This window comes from Heptranchias perlo, chromosome 16, assembly GCF_035084215.1.
Source record: "Heptranchias perlo isolate sHepPer1 chromosome 16, sHepPer1.hap1, whole genome shotgun sequence".
NCBI classification, from domain to species: domain Eukaryota; kingdom Metazoa; phylum Chordata; class Chondrichthyes; order Hexanchiformes; family Hexanchidae; genus Heptranchias; species Heptranchias perlo.
Window position 1 is genome coordinate 26,272,446 of NC_090340.1, and position 19,139 is coordinate 26,291,584.

Here is a 19,139-nt window from a genome sequence, read left to right on the forward strand (position 1 = left end):
TGGTTTCAGCATTGTTAGTCTCTCCTGAAGCAGACCTCACATCCTTAATGATCATTTTATCTTTACTGCCCAATGTCTAGTCAGACGATAGTGTGATCCAGGGAGATGTAACAATGAAACCCCTTGTTAACTGAACAGGATTCTCTGATCTCGCATGTACTACCATGTGCCCTTCTCTAGTCTTCCAAAAGGTGGACTGATCAACGCTTTAGTGAGACGAGAGCAAATATAAATTGTAAAGCTGCTTTATTTTATAATTAGTGGATGAACATTTGTAGTAAATTTCACCTCTCTTCAATTTATTTGCCTAACACCTTTTTTGCATTGTAGAAAATAACAAAGGACACCTCACTATTAGCGGGATAAATGCACTCTGGTTAGAGAGAATTCTCTGAATCTGGTTGGCCCTGAACTTAAATCAGAGCATGTTCTCTCTCTGGGTCTGACTTACTAGTTCTCCAAGACAATTTGCTTCTTTGTCCTTTTGTTTCCTGGCTGGACAGGAGGCCAAGGGCTTGACTCAACTCTGACCCTCTCCTAGCTTCCTGTGTCTGAGGATTGGACAGCTGAGCTGCCAATAAAACCAGCTACCAACCTCCTAGGTGAGGGTTCCTTGCAACTACCCCTTGCTGTCCTCAAATAAATAGGTGTGAATATTCACTGGAATATTTACATTAACTTCTATTGTCTGAAGTTGAAGTGACATGTGGAAGCACCACTTCGTGTGTGAGGTGGGTTTAACCTATTTGCAAGCTTAATGTGATTTAATATAATTTTAATTTATTACACCAAAATCCTACCATGACCAAATGGTCAAATCCCAAAACCTGACTCTGTGCTGGATTTTTTTTTCTCATGAAGATTAAATGGATGGTGAAGAGGAAAAAATGATTGATCCCTCCCTTTAGGTCTCCCTTGGCCATTGTACCATTCCCCATGTTGAGGGAGGGTGGTGGAAGCAGATTCAAATTTCCAAAGGAAATTGGATAAATACTTGAAGGGGGAAGAATTTGAAGGGCTGTGGGGAAAAAGCAGGGTAGTGGGACTTATTGGATAGCTCTTTCAAAGAGCCGGCACAGGCACGATGGGCCAAATGGCCTCCTCCTGTGCTGTATCGTTCTGATTCTAGTCCGAAAGCCAGTATCTCCCAGCCTTCTGCTTTAACAGCTTTTCAGATAACCACTGAAATGGCTGAGGGTGAATCTCTTCTCATTTCCTTGCCCAATGGAAAGTGCTGAGCCTCCACTTGAAGCATGGTCAGGATTGGGAGTGTGCCATTGTGGGCATGAACCTGCTCCATAGATCAGCACCAGTGCAGTTGTCTCAGGATTACATTTATAAACGGTTATTCAAATCAGTTAATTTAACTGCTGCAGGAAGAACTTTATCTGATGTTTAATCTGAAGGATAAATTCTTCACAGGTGAAAATTGGATTTTTATATTACATGTTAACTTGCATTTAGAGAGACATAGGGCCCTAAATTCCTGTGGAGAGGGGTGGAGGGGTACACTCCAGGCAGATCACCCACGGGGGTGGCAGCCGGATCCTGGGATTCCACCCTATATAAATACCATCAGAAATCCTGATTTGACTAAGGGGTGGAGACGTGTCTCTGGCCATTCTAGATTACCCAGGCTCTTCATGTAAGGGCCCCTGGCTCCCTCATTAGGAGAGGCCGGGGCGAGGCTCCAACTTTTCAGTGGGCATTTGGGGCAGGCGTTTCTGTTGTGTCTCTAAAGAAACGGGCCATCTTCCCAGACTATTTAAATGACCCCAATGCCACAATTTGGGATGGGGATCACCCCCAGGACACAGTGGAGGGCAGAGGTCTGTCCTTCGGGTACGGGAGGGGGATCCCAGAATCTTGGGCCCAAAGAACTTGTGCTGTTCGGGCAGTGCTGAAACCAATCCTGAACTTTGGAAAATCTAGCACAGCACTTCCTTCAAAGATTGTTTTTTCTTTTTTTAATACAGGTTTATGATTTTCCCCCATCCGTTAGTAAAGATGTTCCAGACGGACCAGTCTCTGAAGATACGTATGATGTTCCACCATCATTCTCTCACAGTACAATGAAGAGTACAGATCCCACAAGATATACCATTCCACCTCAAACCCCCGCAACACACGACAACTATCACGTCGATGACGTGTATGATGTACCTCCACCAGCAGGAAAACTGACAGACGCATCCTTCAACCAGGAAATCTATGATGTTCCTCCAAGCCAGAAGATACTTGGAGGATATCAGACGTCTATACAGGATGTGTATGATTTCCCAAGGGATCTCGGTGTTCCAGCCTCCGGAGGGAAGATCCTCTTGGGTGAGGAATCTGGTGGGGGTTATATTTATGATGTGCCTCCTCAGGTGTGCAGAGATGCCACAACGGAAGAAATCACAAATAGCTTCAAAAGACTTTCAGCTTCCAGCACGGGCAGCACAAGGAGTAATATTTCGACATCTTCACTCGACGTCATTCCAGTTAAAGAGTCTTCGAATGTGTTGCCCAAGCCAAGCAGTAAGGAGCTCAACTTGGACCTAGATGTCGCGATGGAGATACTGGCAAAACATCAGCAAAATGTGGAGAGTTCCATTTCCTATCTCATGTCCTTCATCGTCACCAGCTGGAGGAATCGTGAGCATATGGAAGCCAATGTGCAGAACATCAAGACTGGGGTCGAGAGAGTAAAGAATTCTGTGAAAGACCTTCTGGAGTTTGCACGTGGAGCTGTTGCAAACTCCACACAAGCGACTGACCGCACTTTGTACACGAAGCTGAGCAAGCAGGTGCAAAAAATGGAAGATGTCTACCAGGTTCTACTAAAGCACAGTCAGGCATTGGACAACTGTAACTGGGCACTAAATGTTTTAATCATGAACAAGCAAAGCTCAGCTGATGATCTTGACCGATTTGTGATGTACTCACGGGGTATCCCTGATGATACAAAACAACTTGCCTCTTTCCTTCATGGCAATGCTTCATTGCTCTTCAAACGGACAAAACAACAACAGGGAGATAACAAGTCTACTGTGCCCCCAGCTGGCCTCGAGAGTGTCAGCCACTCAACAAATAACAACACCATATCAAACTATCAGACAGGACTAACCGACAAGGCCAATATACAGGCCAGGCCTCTGCCATCCCCACCAAGATATACAGCTGAAGAGTCACCAGACACCCAGTATGAAAACAATGGCAGTGGGTGGATGGAGGACTATGACTACGTTCACTTGCAGGTTTGTATTGATCTACGGTTCAAATCTGATTTTGCATTGGTCCAGTTGAGTATTGAGTTATTTTTTTAAAAAAATGAATGTACAGGCTATGAAACACCCCAGTAATAAAAAACAAAATAATGCAATTCACCATATACCAACATACGAACAATGATGGACAGGAAAAGACCCATTGGTCCATCCAGCCTGTCCCACGCAACTGCAATGCCTTGTGCATCACAATATATACACTCCCCACCCCACCCAAAGCCATGTGATCTCTTGGGAAAGCTGAGGATCCAGATTAAAAACCCAGGCCAATTAGGGGGGAAAAAGTCTGGAGAATTCCTCACTGACCCTCCCCGCCCCCCCCCCCCCACCCCGGCCTCACCTTAGGCAAACGAAATTAGTCCAGGAGACCACTGTGGCTCTGATTAATGTCATATAGTACCTAACTTAAAGATAAGATTATATAAGATAATACATGCTTGAGTAGATAGGGCTCATTGGTCATTGGATAACCTTGTGGACCAGCAGGATCCTGGGTTCAGTCCCTGATCTGTTTTGAATTAGCTGAACTCAGCCAGGATCCCAGGGAGTTGGTCTCAGCAATCCTGGCCCAGCAAGGTTAAAGAAGAAAATCAGCCAGGGATTTCGCTCCTGGTTGCTATCCAGCAATACCTGCTGGAAAGTACACGTGTGTGTGTGTGTGTGTGGTGTCGGGCGAGGACAAGATTGACCTCAGCCGTGATACTCTAGTGGTGGAATAGCCTACTGGTAGTCACTCTTAAAACTCTCACATGAATAGTGGTCAACATAGGTGAGGTACTGGAGGTGACCAGTATTCGTGGAACTGTACCCCAGCTATGAATCAATGCCCTCAGGAGAGCGAGAAGGAAAAAAAATACTGCTTGTAAATGGAAAATATACAACCAAAAATAAATCAGAGAAAAAAGATCAAAAGATCCCACATCAGAAGAAACCTTATAAAAGGGAAAGGTCACTTTGAGCTTTTTCTTTGCTCATTCTCTAAGATTTGAGCAGCTTTGCTCCTGTATTTTCCCTTTTTCAGATCATTGTGTTTATTTACATAGCGCTGTTCTACCCCGAAAACTATTGGTTTTCGTAAGTAGGGAAGCCCTTCCCCATGTACTTTGTGAAGTCGATGTCAGTGATGTATTCTTCTGGCACCTCTAAAGCTGAACGCTGCCAAACTGCTCTCCAATCCCAAAGGGGGAAAGAGTTGCTATTGGGACCTTCTGAATTGAATGTGGCTGAATACATATATTTAGCAGCAGGAACAAGAGAGTTAATACAGCATGAATCGAGGACACACACAGTACACTTTAGAAAGAAAGCTTGATTTACAAATCTTTTGCAAAGCTTTTTGTGTGGCATTAAGTTCTGGCTCCCGTAATGTGTTTGGAGATCACTTTGGTTCGTTATTTGACTGATCATTTTAAAATAATGCAGTATAAAAGATTTAGTACAGCTGCATTGACCCTCATAAATCAGGACCGACAGAGTAAGTAGTGTGGTATTTTTTATTGGACTAACATTGGAGTTCTAATCCACAAGCTTTCAGGATCACAAGGGCCCTTTCATTAGGTGAGGTCATCTCAGCTGATGAAAGGACCTACTGTCCATGCACCCAAAAGCCTATGGATTGCAACTTGTTGGTACCTATTACTAAACTAACCTGACTGGAGACGCCTAGCACCTCTCTCGCTGTGCTGAATGGGATACTAGGAAAAGTCTGATCTCGCTTCTAGCGCCCGGCCTCTCGCTTCTAGCGCCCGGCCTCTCGCTTCTAGCGCCCGGCCTCTCGCTTCTAGCGCCCGGCCTCTCGCTTCTAGCGCCCGGCCTCTCGCTTCTAGCGCCCGGCCTCTCGCTTCTAGCGCCCGGCCTCTCGCTTCTAGCGCCCGGCCTCTCGCTTCTAGCGCCCGGCCTCTCGCTTCTAGCGCCCGGCCTCTCGCTTCTAGCGCCCGGCCTCTCGCTTCCAGCGCCCGGCCTCTCGCTTCCAGCGCCCGGCCTCTCGCTTCCAGCGCCCGGCCTCTCGCTTCCAGCGCCCGGCCTCTCGCTTCCAGCGCCCGGCCTCTCGCTTCCAGCGCCCGGCCTCTCGCTTCCAGCGCCCGGCCTCTCGCTTCCAGCGCCCGGCCTCTCGCTTCCAGCGCCCGGCCTCTCGCTTCCAGCGCCCGGCCTCTCTCCCCCAGCGCCCGGCCTCTCTCCCCCAGCGCCCGGCCTCTCTCCCCCAGCGCCCGGCCTCTCTCCCCCAGCGCCCGGCCTCTCTCCCCCAGCGCCCGGCCTCTTTCCCCCAGCGCCCGGCCTCTCTCCCCCAGCGCCCGGCCTCTCTCCCCCAGCGCCCGGCCTCTCTCTACCATAATCTTTCTGGTCTCGCTCTTTTATCAACACAACTGCGGTCATTGCCCTTCTGAAATTTCTTCTATTGTTCCCCTAAACTCCAGGTCCCTTCCTGCTCCCTACATCCTCACTATGTTGATGTCTCGACTCGTCACCTAGTCTCCTACTTGTTCTTTCCCGGGATCTCAAACTGATGAAATCATTACTTCCCTGTTCTTCCTTCCTTTGGAGTGAGTTCCTTCACAAATTCCCCTAGATGTGAGTTTAATAAAGGCAATGGAATTTAATAATAAACATCCCACTCCACTTCTTGCTGTGTTTTTGCCTGACTCTCAGATTCTTTTTGGCAGCTTTTGCACCTTGTTTTGCTCTTGTAATTGATAAATCACTTCATTGAACAGCCGTGATTGTTGAATCTTTCGTGCAGTTTATGGATCAAATACAATTGCAGGGAAAGATTATTCATTTTCATGAATGTACTTTGACATACATAGTCAGAGCACAGGTGCAGTGGTAAAATAAAAAGGTTTATCTATCATTGCTATTCCGTGAGGTGATGAATCAATTACTGCCACACATATCGAAGAGGACTTTTCTGGGTGGTGATCTCTGAAATTGCTCATGATATTTTGCTGGGAATAACTTAGCTGCCATAGCCTAAATTTACAGAACAGCGTTATTTTAAGGACAGTGGTTACTCGTTTATAAAAGTAATACCAATTGGAAAATCTAGGTTATAAAGTTCTGATCTGAAAAAAAGGGAACCAGCCAAAACCAAGAAGGACAGAAGCTTGAGAGCGCTTGTGAGGTATATTAAATCACAGGAATGAAGGCACTTCTGGAACTCAACAAGAATAATACTGCCCCTCATCTACAGAAAAAACAGGAAAGGAAAACCAAAAAAAACCTGCAAATGGTGAAAATCTGAAACAAACACAAAAAACACTGGCAACATTCAACAGGTCAGTCAGCATCTGTGGAGAGACAAATTAACGTTTCTAGTGTGAACCCTTCATCACATCTGCTGTAACCCATCACCGGTTCTCATGAAGGGTCTGCACCTGAAAATGTTAACCTGCCTGTTCTCTCCACTGATGTTGTCTGACCTGCTGTGTATTTTCTGAACAAAGCAAAGGAATTGGGTGGAGCTAAATGCACGGTGCAAGAGAAGGGTTTTTAGAAAGTATTTGAAAGCAGGGCAGAAGGGGGCAAGGTGAGAGGGATTTAGGAAGGCACGTCCATAGAGAATGGGGGTGCTGGTGGGGGTGTACTAGTTGCCACCAATGGTGGTGTGGAGGGCGCAAGGGGCGTAGTAGAGGGTATAAAGGGCTGGAGGAGATTGCTGAGGTAAATGGGGTAAGGCCATGGCGTGAGTTGAAATCGAGGACAAGGATCTAAAATCAATGCACTGTGACAGGGAGCCATTGAAGCTTGGCAAGGCCAGGAAATATGGGCATGCGGTGTCTTAAATGGGTGAGGAAATGGTCCATGGCATTTTAATGATTTGTAATTGGAGAGAGTGGAACAAGGAGACCATTTGAGAAGTTGAGCCATGAGGCGATCGAGGTTCTCGTTTGTTTGCACAAGATGAAAGTTAACCAAGAAACAGATGCTGTTTTACATTACAGTACAAAAAATTCAAGTTCCTCAATCTTTATCTTACCACACATTAAATTCTTTGGAAAAAATATGAGGCAACTTCAAATTTAACAATAAAATAAGGAACATTAATTTATTCCTCGTGTGTTATTAATTTATAACATGACCATCAATTAAAATTTGACATTTTTTAGTCATTTTTATTGTCAAGGATGGACATACGGTGTGAGCTAGGCACAAGTGAATCATAGAATCTTACAGCACAGAAGGCGGCCATACGGCTTATCTTGCCTGTGCTGGCTCTTTGAAAGAGCTATCCAATATGTCCCATTCCCCTGCTCTTTCAGGTGATCTTAAAAATAAAATACAATTCCGTTCCAAAAAAAATGACCTTTTTTGATATGTTGGGGGTTACCATTGACCAACCAGATCACCAGTGTAGGTACAAGAACAGGGAAGAAGCTGGATCCTCTTCAATGAGTGACCCCTCACCTGACCTGCCAAAGCCTCTCCACATCTACAATGATCAAGGCAGGAGTGTGATAGAATACCCACTGCTTGCCTGGATGGGTGCAGCCTCAACAACGCTAAAGAAGCTCGACACCATCCAGGACAGAGCTGTTATCTCAGGGTAATGTAGTGTAGTGGTTATGTTACTGGACTAGCAATCTAGAGGCCTGGGCTAATAATTTAGAGACTGAGTTCAAATCCTACCATAGCAGTTTGAGAATTTAAATTCAGGTTTAAAAATAAATAAATCTGGAAATAAAAAGTTGTTAGATAGTCATAAAATCCCAACTGATTCACTGCTGTCTATACCTGGATTGGCTAATGTGTGGCTCTAGTCCCACACCAACATGGTTGACTCTTAAATGGCCTAGCAAGCCATTCACTTGTAATAAACTGGGATATACGGAGGCCCACATATTGAGAGTGATTTTTTTTAAGTTCACTTGATTGGTGCCCTTATCACTGGACTCAACATTCACCTCTCCACTGCAGTATGTACAGTCTGCAGAATGCACTGTAGCATCTCACCAGGGTTGCTTTGACACCTTCCTCCCCTGTGACCTCTACCACCAGAATAACAAGAGTAACACACCATCCCCTCCCAAGTCACACACCATCCTGACTAGGATGTGTATCCACATTCCTTCACCATCTCTGCGTCAAAATCCTGGAATTTCCTACTTGACACCATCATGGGAGCACCATCATCACAATGATTACAGCAGTTAATTGAGAAAGCCCATCACCACCTTCACAGGGTAACTAGGGATGGGCAATAAATGCCAGCCTTGCCAGCGTCGCCCACATCCTGAGAAATTAAAGAAAAACTCTTGATTCCTCCTAAAACCCAAGAGTGATGTCAAATAACCATTACCTCTTGAGTTAACTTTCTCTAACTCTCTTTGTGGTGTCCTACGTTATGGGTCTTGCTTGGTCTCCAACTTTGTCCACGCAGATACCCATCGTTCAGTGACATGCCCGGCATTTCCTTCAAGCAGGTTCCCTCTCTGCCACCTTGACTTTGCCAGAAGTGCAGCGGAAACTCCATTACGATGTACATCCGACAAAGCTACGGTGGTGGAGCGAGGAAATTTCAGGCCCATCATGGCTAATTTAAGGAAAACAGCATAAATGTTCACGTGTACCAGGCTCACAACAAAAGAAAGACAGTTGGTGCTGTTCTGGAATCCTTTTTTCTCAGGCCCTGTATGTTGGCTTCATGTTACTGAAAAAATAACCTTCATCTTCACTGAGGGCTGGCACCACAGAAATATTCTGCATGTCAACGCCAGCTTTTCTCTTAACAAATACTAAACTATGAGCAAATTATTACAGCTTGGCGGTTAACCGTTTCTTTCAGATCCAAGGACAGATAATCCACTATGTACACTATCTTTAGGAAATAAAATAACAAACATCTCAGTGTGTGCAAATCTGACCTTGTATTGTAATCAAATGTAATTAAAATGTTTTTTTGTGTTGAGGCTTAGAGCCAGCATAGGCTTAAAGCGCCACCTTGTGGTGCCATTGCCACTATAGCACATAAGAAAATGGCAATTCTCGGTAATGTATAGGATGGGCCTGATTTTCTTTTCCCCTTCCTCCTAGTTGCAAGTCAGGCAGAACGCACATATAGTGCATTCCGCTGGACCTGACTTGAACCCACCCATATCAGTAGTCTAGGCACAACATACCCCTTGCACAGACCCACTCCTGGCAATGCCTTGGGCCTGCAAACGGGTTTGAAATTCACCCACTTCAGCCCTAAGAGATTTTTCTGCTAGCCTTAAAACAGAAAGGTGACACTAACCTTTTGTTTTTGGCCTTCATGGCCTTGCTGTCTGTCGCACTCAGATCCTCCATTCTGAACGGGGCAGGGTGCAGGGCCTAATGCCCACTTCTTCTGGGCACCTTTTCTGATGGGCATAGATTGTTGGGAGAGGAAAATAAGGTGGGAGATGCCATTACATTAGTCCCGCCTCATTTGTTTCGGAAATCCCAGGGCAAGACAAAGGGGGCGGAGGTTCAGTAACTGTATCCATCCCTTTTTCTTCTGCTTTGCACTTGGAAACTGAGTGTTGCCCGGGCACAAAGCAGAGGAAAATTTCCCCTTGTATGACTTTCCAGCCCTACAACCCTCTGAGAACTCTGCATTTTTCCAACTCTGGCCTCTTGTCCATTCCCCACTTCCTTCGCCCCAACATTGGCGGCCGTGCCTTCAGCCGTCTAGGCCTTAAGCTCCAGATTTCCCTCCCCAAACCTCTCTGCTTCTCCACCTCTCCTCCTTTAAGGAGTTGCTTATAACCTACCTCCTTTGACCAAGCCTTTGGTCACCTGTCCTAATGTCTCTTTCTTTGGCTTGGTGTCAATTTTTGTCTGATAACGCTCCTGTGAAGCGCCTTGGGATATTTTACTATGTTAAAGGCGCTATATAAATGCACGTTGTTGTTATGTCATTCTTCTACAATGAATCAGTTCTGATAATACCCAGAGCACAGTTTCTCACGTTTTGGACTTTTTATTGCTCTTAATGCTTTATGGAATTATTCTGCAATAATACTCCTTAAGTAATAATGAGAAAAAAATTACAGAATTCAAATTTGAAGCTTTAGCAAATTTTGCTGTCCAATAATTAATTAATTTTCTACATAGAGAAGTCTTAACCTATATAATTATTAATGTCTTTGTGATAACTATCACTGGTAGTTTGCAGTGGTATTGATTACTACTGTAAGGCAGATTATGCATGAGTATTTCATTCGTCTAAAGCAGCTGAAATCAGTGCTGCCTAAAAACACACAATAGAACTTTGAAGGAGCTTCCCTTTCTGTCTAAAATGTTACAAAGGGAGAATCGAGAAGCCAGGAACTCCATTCTGTGGTTGGTTCCAGCTCCTGGGATGCCGCAGGTGTGGTGTTCCTCACTCCCCTGCAGCCCGAGCTCATCTCCCTGACAGCGTGTGGTGCAGTTACTAACTGGCTCAATTCACTACTGTGTCCGTTATTGCACTTGCTCCAAGGCAGTACCAGAGCAGCACAGACCCAGATCATTTGAAGATATCTTAAAAAGCGTTTCTTTAAAAAGAAATTTATAGTAACATACATTTTCTAAAAAAGAATGAGACCCTGGCTAGAATGTGGATAAATACACAAGCTGACTTAATTTAAGGATCGCTTTAAGCAATACTGCTTCTTTTAAATTCATACATAGAACATTAATAAACTGATCTCTACTGTACATCCAAAGAGTTCAGTTGCATTAATCGACTACTTTCACCATATAACGCAGTGCAAGTTTATTTTATTATTCTCGCCTGCCTTCCTGAAGACACTGACTTTTGGCCTGGGTAGGATCCCACGTAGTCTCTTCCCATCAGGGGGTGCATTGCGGCCAGAACTGATCCAGGTCTCATCAGATGTTGGCTCGCTCTCACCGTCTAGCACTAATGGGGATCGGCAGTGGGAGCCCTGGTGGATTTTGGTGCCCCTCCTCCCTAACCCCGGGGGCACTGAGACCAGTTGTAACACCCCGATTTCTGCTCTTGCTGAGATCAACTAACTCAGCGCAGGCTGGCAGTTGAAGCTGTGACTTGACAGTCTTGTACATCAGTTACCCATGGACGTAATAGGGATGCACTGTGAATAATTTATCCTGTATTCATTCATTCACTTATCAGTGTGCAGAGCATTTGGACAGTTAATGTTTGACACCATAAGTGATGCATTAGAGATATTTTGAAGCAACGAAAAAAAATCACTAAGTGGAATATGCTGTCGGTGTTGGCTTTACGGTGCTTCTCTTGTTTGGGCGTGGTGTTAGCCAATTGGTTAGTGAGAACAAGGCTTCTAATTGTTGTGTTCTCTTATTCTTTTTCATTAATTTTCAGGGGAAGGAGGAGTTTGAGAAAACACAGAAGGAGTTGTTGGAGAAAGGGAACATCATACGGCAAGGCAAAGCCCAGCTCGAGCAGCAGCAGGTGAGAGCAGAGTGGACAATGCAATGGGGAGCAGAATTTCAGCGTTCATTTAGTAATTACCCATTTTGCAGTTTGTGAAGGTGCTGCAGCCCCTGCAACAACAACTTGCATTTATATAGTGCCTTTAACGTGGTAAAACGTCCCAAGGCACTTCACATGAGCGCGAGCAAACAAAATTTGACACCGAGCCACATAAGAAGATATTAGGACAGGTGACCAAAAGCTTGGTCAAAGAGGTAGGTTTTAAGGAGCGTCTTAGAGGAGGAGAGAGCGGTGGAGAGGTTTAGGGAAGGAATTTGAGAGCTTAGGGCCTAGGCCGCTGAAGGCACGGTAGCCAATGGTAGAGCAATTTAAAATCAGGGATGTGCAAGAGGCCAGAATGGAGGAGCGCAGAGATGGCGGAGGGTTGTAGGGCTGGAGAAGGTTACAGAGATAGGGAGGGGCGAGGCCATGGAGGGATTTGAAAACAAGGATGCAGACAACCCTCTTGATTGGGCTTTTTGGCTCAGCTATATCAGGAGATGGTCTGGACCGTCTCAGATCAGAGCTAGCCAAAAGCAGGGAAAGTTTATTGCCCTGAATTGCTACCCATTACACACTAGGTCAGGATTGCTGTATCGGACGGCATTTCTTCCAGCAATTAATTAAACTCCCACCCTTGGACGAGGTTGATCTCAAAGAAAACTCATGTTTTAACCAGGTTTTCTCCTAAAGGTTAGGAATCAGATCATTTGTGTGTGAAAGGATGTTGTTGATGAGGGAAATGTCTTAGTAAACCTTTCATTCTCATTATAACCAGATGCTATAATGATGTTACACTATTTTGGAGTTACATTTTTATTATATTTTCTATATGGGTTGGTTGGTAAATGCATTAACCAGTGTGGAACGGACCCATCCAGACCACGGAGGGTCCAGGATTGATCTCTGGTCTGTGCTGAGTTTGCAGTAGTCGGTGTGGGTGCTACAGTCGGTGTGGGTGCTACAATTGGCATTGTCCTCCTGGACAAGGGAGGGAAAAGTTGACCAGGTTTGCCATTTTGGGTAGGATTAGATTCATCTGTGATGTCCCCTGCAGTTGAATATCCTGCTGAGACTCATTGCTTAGACTTGGACATGAAGAGTGGGCACCTGGAAGAGGTACCCGTAATACTCCAGCATGATCTGGTCCTTTCAGGAGAGATGGGGAGAATATTGGAGGAAAAAAATATGACCCCTTCCTACCACATGAATGTCTCAAGCTTCAAATGGTGTAAAGGAGGATTTCCTGATGTGTGCTTCTGGTTTGGAGCCTTGCCCACCAGGAGAATACATCCTGAAATTGCAGCCGCGCTCCCCACGTTTTTCCATCTATTATATCATGGTGGGCACACCCCACACGATTGCTCAATAACCATTCCAGGCGGGCAAGGCTGCATGCTGGGAGTGTGGTTTTATAAAAATTGGTCGTGTGGTGTCTGCGGCACTCTGCTCTTCAGGCACAAGCCAACATGGTGATGGGCCAGCAGGGTTTGGAGATCAGGCTATTCAGAGTCTGAAAGTTCTCGATTTCACGATAAACGCCTCTTCAAGGCAACATTAGTCTGAGAAAGGATTGTTGACATTTATTTATTTATTTGCCTTTACAGGTTAAACAATTTGAGCGTCTTGAGCAAGAGGTATCGAGACCCATTGAGAATGACCTCTCAAACTGGACCCCAACACACCAATATGGACAGGTTAAGAGCAAGCTGAGCCCCTCGGACAAGCAGCTCCTTTTGTTTTACTCAGAACAGTGTGAGTTGAACATTACCACGTTAATCAATGCCATCGATGCCTTCTTCACATCCATTAATACCAACCAACCTCCCAAAATCTTCGTGGCTCACAGCAAGTTTGTCATTCTCAGTGCGCACAAGTTGGTTTTCATCGGGGACACGCTCTCCCGCCAGGCTAAGTCGCAAGAGGTTCGCAATAAAGTCACGCACTACAGCAACCTCCTTTGTGAGATGCTTAAACATATTGTCATCACAACCAAGACAGCAGCCTTGCAATACCCATCTGGCTCTGCTGCCAAGGAGATGATGGACAGAGTCACTGAACTGTCCCATTGTACACAACAGTTCAAGCTGATGTTAGGACAGTTAGCAGGCATGTAGAAAGGAACCTGCAGATAAAACTGTACATTTTAAGACTGAAAGCATTGACAGTTGTAAATGGATTATTGTAAATATTGTCCTACGAGATACCCATACAGGGAAAACATGTTTTGGTTGGTTGGAAAGCATTCAGTGCTTTTTTTCAGTTAGACTGTGCCGTTCCTTATTAATCAGAAGGGTGTTTAAATTCTGTACACTGTATTAGTTCCTTTTTTTCCTTTTTAAAAGTTCATTTAATGTCGTGTTCTATAATACGAAATGGAAATAATTATTTTCATTATTGATTTTAAATTGCGGACGTAGGGGGTTCTATTTTAAAATTCACAAAGTGTGAGGGGGGGTTATTGGAGCATTAAAAATAGACGGAGAGCAATTATCTACAGTGACAATGAACTACGTCACTTTTTCATTGTCACGGGGCTGTTTTAATCGATGAAACGCCTCTGCTGATTTAAGAGTTCTAATTCTCTATAACACATCATTAATGGCCTCTCCTTAGAGGGGCAAAGAAAATGAGGAGCTAACAGGTACAGCAGACCGAGCAAACTTACTCCTTCGAATTTCATCATATGTTAAAATAATAAATGGTATTAATGTTTTCCGATGGTTTTGAATCATACCTCAGTCAGCGGGCAGTATGCGTTCCATTAGGTTTCAATATTTTCCATTTTTGCCAGCCCACTGCAGCAAATGCAAATGAATTGGTGCCTTGAAATTATTAAAAGCTTCTGCTGGTGAACAGAGCTAAAGTCATTTGCAGCCTGTTTTCACATTGGATCTCATGGTGTGGGGAAGCAAAAAAAAAACTGACTTTCAGTGTCATTTTAGTGACCTATTTAAGTTTATGTGTTTTTTTTTATACAAAAGTGTATTAAAAAAAACGAAAAAAAATTGTGTTTAACATTTGCTATAATTATATTTGCAAAAATGATATGTTGAACAGACCAAGTCGGGTTTCAGCTGAAACAATGACTGGAAAAGTACAAGAACTTAATTTGAACCTTTTAACCAAAGACTGCCTAAGGGCATCAGACTCGACCAGTGTTGTTGGAGCTGCAATATAACATCAATTCGCTTCAGAGCTGACCGCCTTTGATCAGTCAATGACCGGAGTCCATAATCTATTACACACAGTAGTTAGTATCCCCTTTACATTGCATAAGAATTGTTGACAATTGCAGCCGTTTGGGTGCACCCTTCTTAAATGAGGTTTGTTGGATAGTTCATTGAGCTTTAGTTATCCGGTCTGCATGTGGTAACACCTTGCACACTCCAGATTTTTTTTATATATAGAAAATTTTATGTATGTTTGAAATTTATTTGGCTGATATTTGACGTGATTGGAGGGTTATAACCCTGTAAGAAATGTATCTTTGTATATGTCTGCACATTATATGAATATAAGCAACTGTGTTTGACAAATGCTGGTCGAAGACTCTTGATCTCGCTTTTGTGAAAAATAGAATTCTGTAGCCAGTTTCTTCTCGATGAATAACCGGGGCACCGTGACTGTGCGTGACGTGCACTGGCCTGGCCTGTAAAAGATTACACGGACAGAAGAGGACAATGTAAGATTATAAATCTTCTGAGCACAACACCTTCGCAATAACTAACCATTGTAAAATGTTTCCAACGCATGGGGTCTGACGATACTGCCCAATGGTGCCGCATTTGACACAGCGCTGCTTGAGTAAGTTAATCAGTTAGAGATTATCGCCCATAAGTGTATATGTTAAAGTAATCCAAATTATGGGTTAAGAATTGCAATGTAAAAGGGGTTAAAGTGATCCTGGCATTAATATTCATTGTTAGAGCTTTTACAGTCATGCTAGAAACCCCCCGGTAGTCTAAAAACTATTTTGTATTTTATTCCTTTTTTGTTTCTGGTCTTAACGTTATGGTGAAACACTACTGTAAATGTGACGTATTCTTTACAATGCATACTGGTTCATATCCATCAGAATTTTTATTTCTCTTGCACAGTGGTTGGTTTAGGGTGGCTGTTGACTTTTGTATTATATTCAACTGGATTTATTTTTAATTATTAAACAGGCTTAAGAACCATGAAAATGAGTTGCGTGTTTGTGGGTGCAACAAGTCAAAACTGTCCTTGGGGCCCAAATTTTGTTTCTACCCTTTTGGAATTGCCGTTGGCTTTGGGGGATCCATCTGAATTTGAAGCCTATGCCGTTTTTGTTTGGTGTCTGGAGGGGTCTCGTTGGGTCCCATTCTTTGGTGCCAAAGTGGATCTCTGATGTTCTCAAATCATTTCAGCTTTCACCACCCAAACACAAAGCTCTGAATGTTTCCTTAAACAAGTGAACTTGGGGGTGAAGTCGTGCTCTAAGGTCCTGTACAATTAAGGTAACTTCTCAATACTGGTATGTGTCTAAATATTTAAACTGATATCCCCAGTTTTCTCTCAGAATTTAGCCCTCCATGTGGGAAGAGTTCCTCTGAGTCAAGTGTAATGAAATTGTGAACTTGCTCTTTTATAAAAGAGGAAATCTTTCCCCCATATGTACTCTACCTCCTGGAGAGAGGGTGGGATGCTGTAGATTAAAGATAATAAAACATTTTGTCATTATTTCATGTGATGTGATTATTTTGTTAACAGGTCAAATAATTATTAGTTAATTAGTTAGAAAGAACTTGTATTTATATAGCGCCTTTCACAGACATCCAAAAGCAGTTCACAGCCAATAATGTACTTCTGAAGTGTAGTTACTGTGTTGTAGCAAAACGCAGCTGCCAATTTTCACACTGCAAGGTCCCACAAAGAGTAATGAGACAAATGACTTGTTAATCTGTTTTAGTGATTTTGGTTGAGGGTTAAATATTGGCCGGGACACCAGGGAGAACTCCCCTGCTCTTCTTCGATTAATGCCATGGGATCCTTTACGTCCACCTGGGAGGGCAAACAGGGTTTAATACGTGATCCAGAAAAAGACATCTTTGACAGTGCAGCATTCTCTCAGAACTGAAGTGTCAGCCTGGATTATGTGCTCAAGTCTCTGGAGTGGGGCTTGAACCTATGACTTTCTGGCACAAAGGCAAGAGTGCTACCACTGGGCCAAGGCTGACAATTGAAACACTATCTAAATTGAAATGTCTATTATGTTTCTCAACAGGAGCACTGTGATCAGCCAGTGCCTGCTTTGAATCTATTTGCTTGTGAACGGTCCGTTCCTGATATTACTATTGCGCACAACACAAATCCTGCTCAATCTCAGTTGGACAAGGCCTCCTGAGTGAAGCCAAATTGAATGCAGACCATTTTTGCCAGCAAGAAATACGCAAAAAAACTCTGGATGTGCTCTTAACCCGGCTGCCATTAAAATCAACGGGTGTCACTTCAGGGAGTGCATTCTGAACTGCCAAAGAGGTAATTGGAATCGCAATCTACTCCCAAAGCCTGAAAAGTTTAGAGAGATTAATAACCAATAAAGTATGCATATGTCGTCCAGTGATAGACTGAATTCAGTGTCAGTATATGTGAGGACAGCAGCAATTATAGTCTGAATGGAAGTAGGATCTGTGCTGTGGAAAAGCAGAGGGACTTCAGGGTACAGGTTCTCAGGACGTTAAAGGCAGCACCTCTGGTCAAGGTGCGCCAATTGACAGGTGTCTCTTTTGCGGCAACGCCTTGGAAGTCAGTAATCAGTAAGCAAAGTTTGAGGACTCTTCAAAGCTCTCAAACTGCTCACTTGCGCCTGCATCAGGTGTCAGAGAAGCTGCTGCAACTCTTACCTGGGTATAAGTAATCCAGAGTGCAGTAGGGGCACTGGTATGCAAATGAGCCCCGGGGAAGCTTGGCGGGCAGGTCGTGGGAAGGGCCAAACCGATCGAGGAAACTTGGAAGGGAAGCAATTTCTAGGTGCACAAGTGGTGGAAATCACTCCCACCCGAGTTTCCTCCTTTGAAATTGTTCCTATGCCATTCCAGCATTGTGCTGGAAACGGGGAGGAAATCCACAATATTTTATTGTTGTTACCTGGCCATCTGTCTGGATGAAACTTTCTATTAATATTAAAGCACACAAGAGCAATAAATAGATGCATTTCCCAGTGAACAGCCATCTCCTGTGGCCTCTCTACTCCCATGGTTTAAAACATTAAGAAAGGCGTTCTCTGACCACATTGGCCAGTGGATGGGGTGCTGATCAAGTGGACTGCCTTGTCCTGGATGGTGTCGAGCTTTTTGAGTTTTGTTGCATTTGCACCCATCTAGGCAAGTGGAGAGTACTCCATCATACTCCTGACTTGTGCCTTGTAGGTGGTAGAAAAATTTGGGAAGTCAGGAGGTGAGTCACTCTCTGCAGAATAGCCAATCTCTGATCTGCTGTAATAGCCACGGCATTTGTGAGGCTGGTCCAGTTCAGTTTCAAGTCAATGGTCACCCCCAGGATGTTGATGGTGGGGGATTCGGCGATGGTAATGCCATTGAATGTCAAGGGGAGGTGGCTAGACTCTCATACGCTGCACATACAGTGGATTACTTTGAAGTGCAGTGACTATTATTATGTAGGCGATGATGAGGCTGCTCATTGTGTGACCTGCTTTGCAGATAAGCTGCTGTATATTTGTCTGTGGCTACAGGTCAGATGAAGGTGAATTTGAGTGAAATCTCATCTATCGTACAGTGATAAATTCCCATTTGCCATTTGTTGCAAATTAAATCACTTGTAAGGTTAAACGGGATGTTAGAGTAAATATTTGATTTTCATTAGTGGGCCTTTAATTTAATTTCAGCTTCACCATATTGGATTTTGTATTTCCCTTCCTGTACAAACTAAAAAGATAATGAACAATCTGTGTGTTAACTTATCTGTATAGAGCAAAACATAAAAACATGAACATCACCAATGGCACCTGATAATACATGTTCATTGTTTAAAAACTATTTACTATTTAAATCCACTTCTGCTCCTTAACAGGAAGGGTGAGAACCAAGAGATACACGAGAGGTGCCCAGGTTTATTTCTCTCCCTCTCTGTGAGGAAACGCCTGGCCTCTGATATTATTCTGTGGACTATCGAGTACAAATGCTCATCCGATTTGTCTCAAGTTCCTTTCCCCTCTTTTAGCAGAGGCTTTAATCCACCGATTTGAAACCAATGTATTAATATTCGTGCACTAGTAACCCACCAACATAATTACACAGGCACTGGAGTGGAATGTGGTGTGCCAAGGAATGCCAAGATGTGCTTTTACACCCATGATTTCCCCACATAGTGAACAAGGGGCTTCCACAAACAAAATCTCACCGGGGGTAATTTTGACTTTATGCGATCGTGTGAAGCAGGTGATAACGAGTTGGCAATGGCTTTGATGGAAA

The 19,139-nt window shown here is 44.0% G+C and overlaps 1 protein-coding gene across 3 annotated transcripts in view; it reads left to right on the plus strand.

The window, feature by feature from the left end:
- bcar1 (BCAR1 scaffold protein, Cas family member) overlaps window positions 1-15,872 on the plus strand; it is a 244,899-nt gene extending 229,027 nt beyond the window's left edge. For all 3 annotated transcript variants that reach the window (XM_067997854.1, XM_067997856.1, XM_067997855.1), the window contains exons 5-7: window positions 1,977-3,239; window positions 11,575-11,664; window positions 13,293-15,872. In XM_067997854.1, coding sequence (XP_067853955.1) covers window positions 1,977-3,239; window positions 11,575-11,664; window positions 13,293-13,802 — 1,863 coding nt within the window. In that variant the 3' untranslated portion in view covers window positions 13,803-15,872. The remainder of the gene's footprint in view (window positions 1-1,976; window positions 3,240-11,574; window positions 11,665-13,292) is intronic.
- Window positions 15,873-19,139: the final 3,267 nt, after the last annotated feature.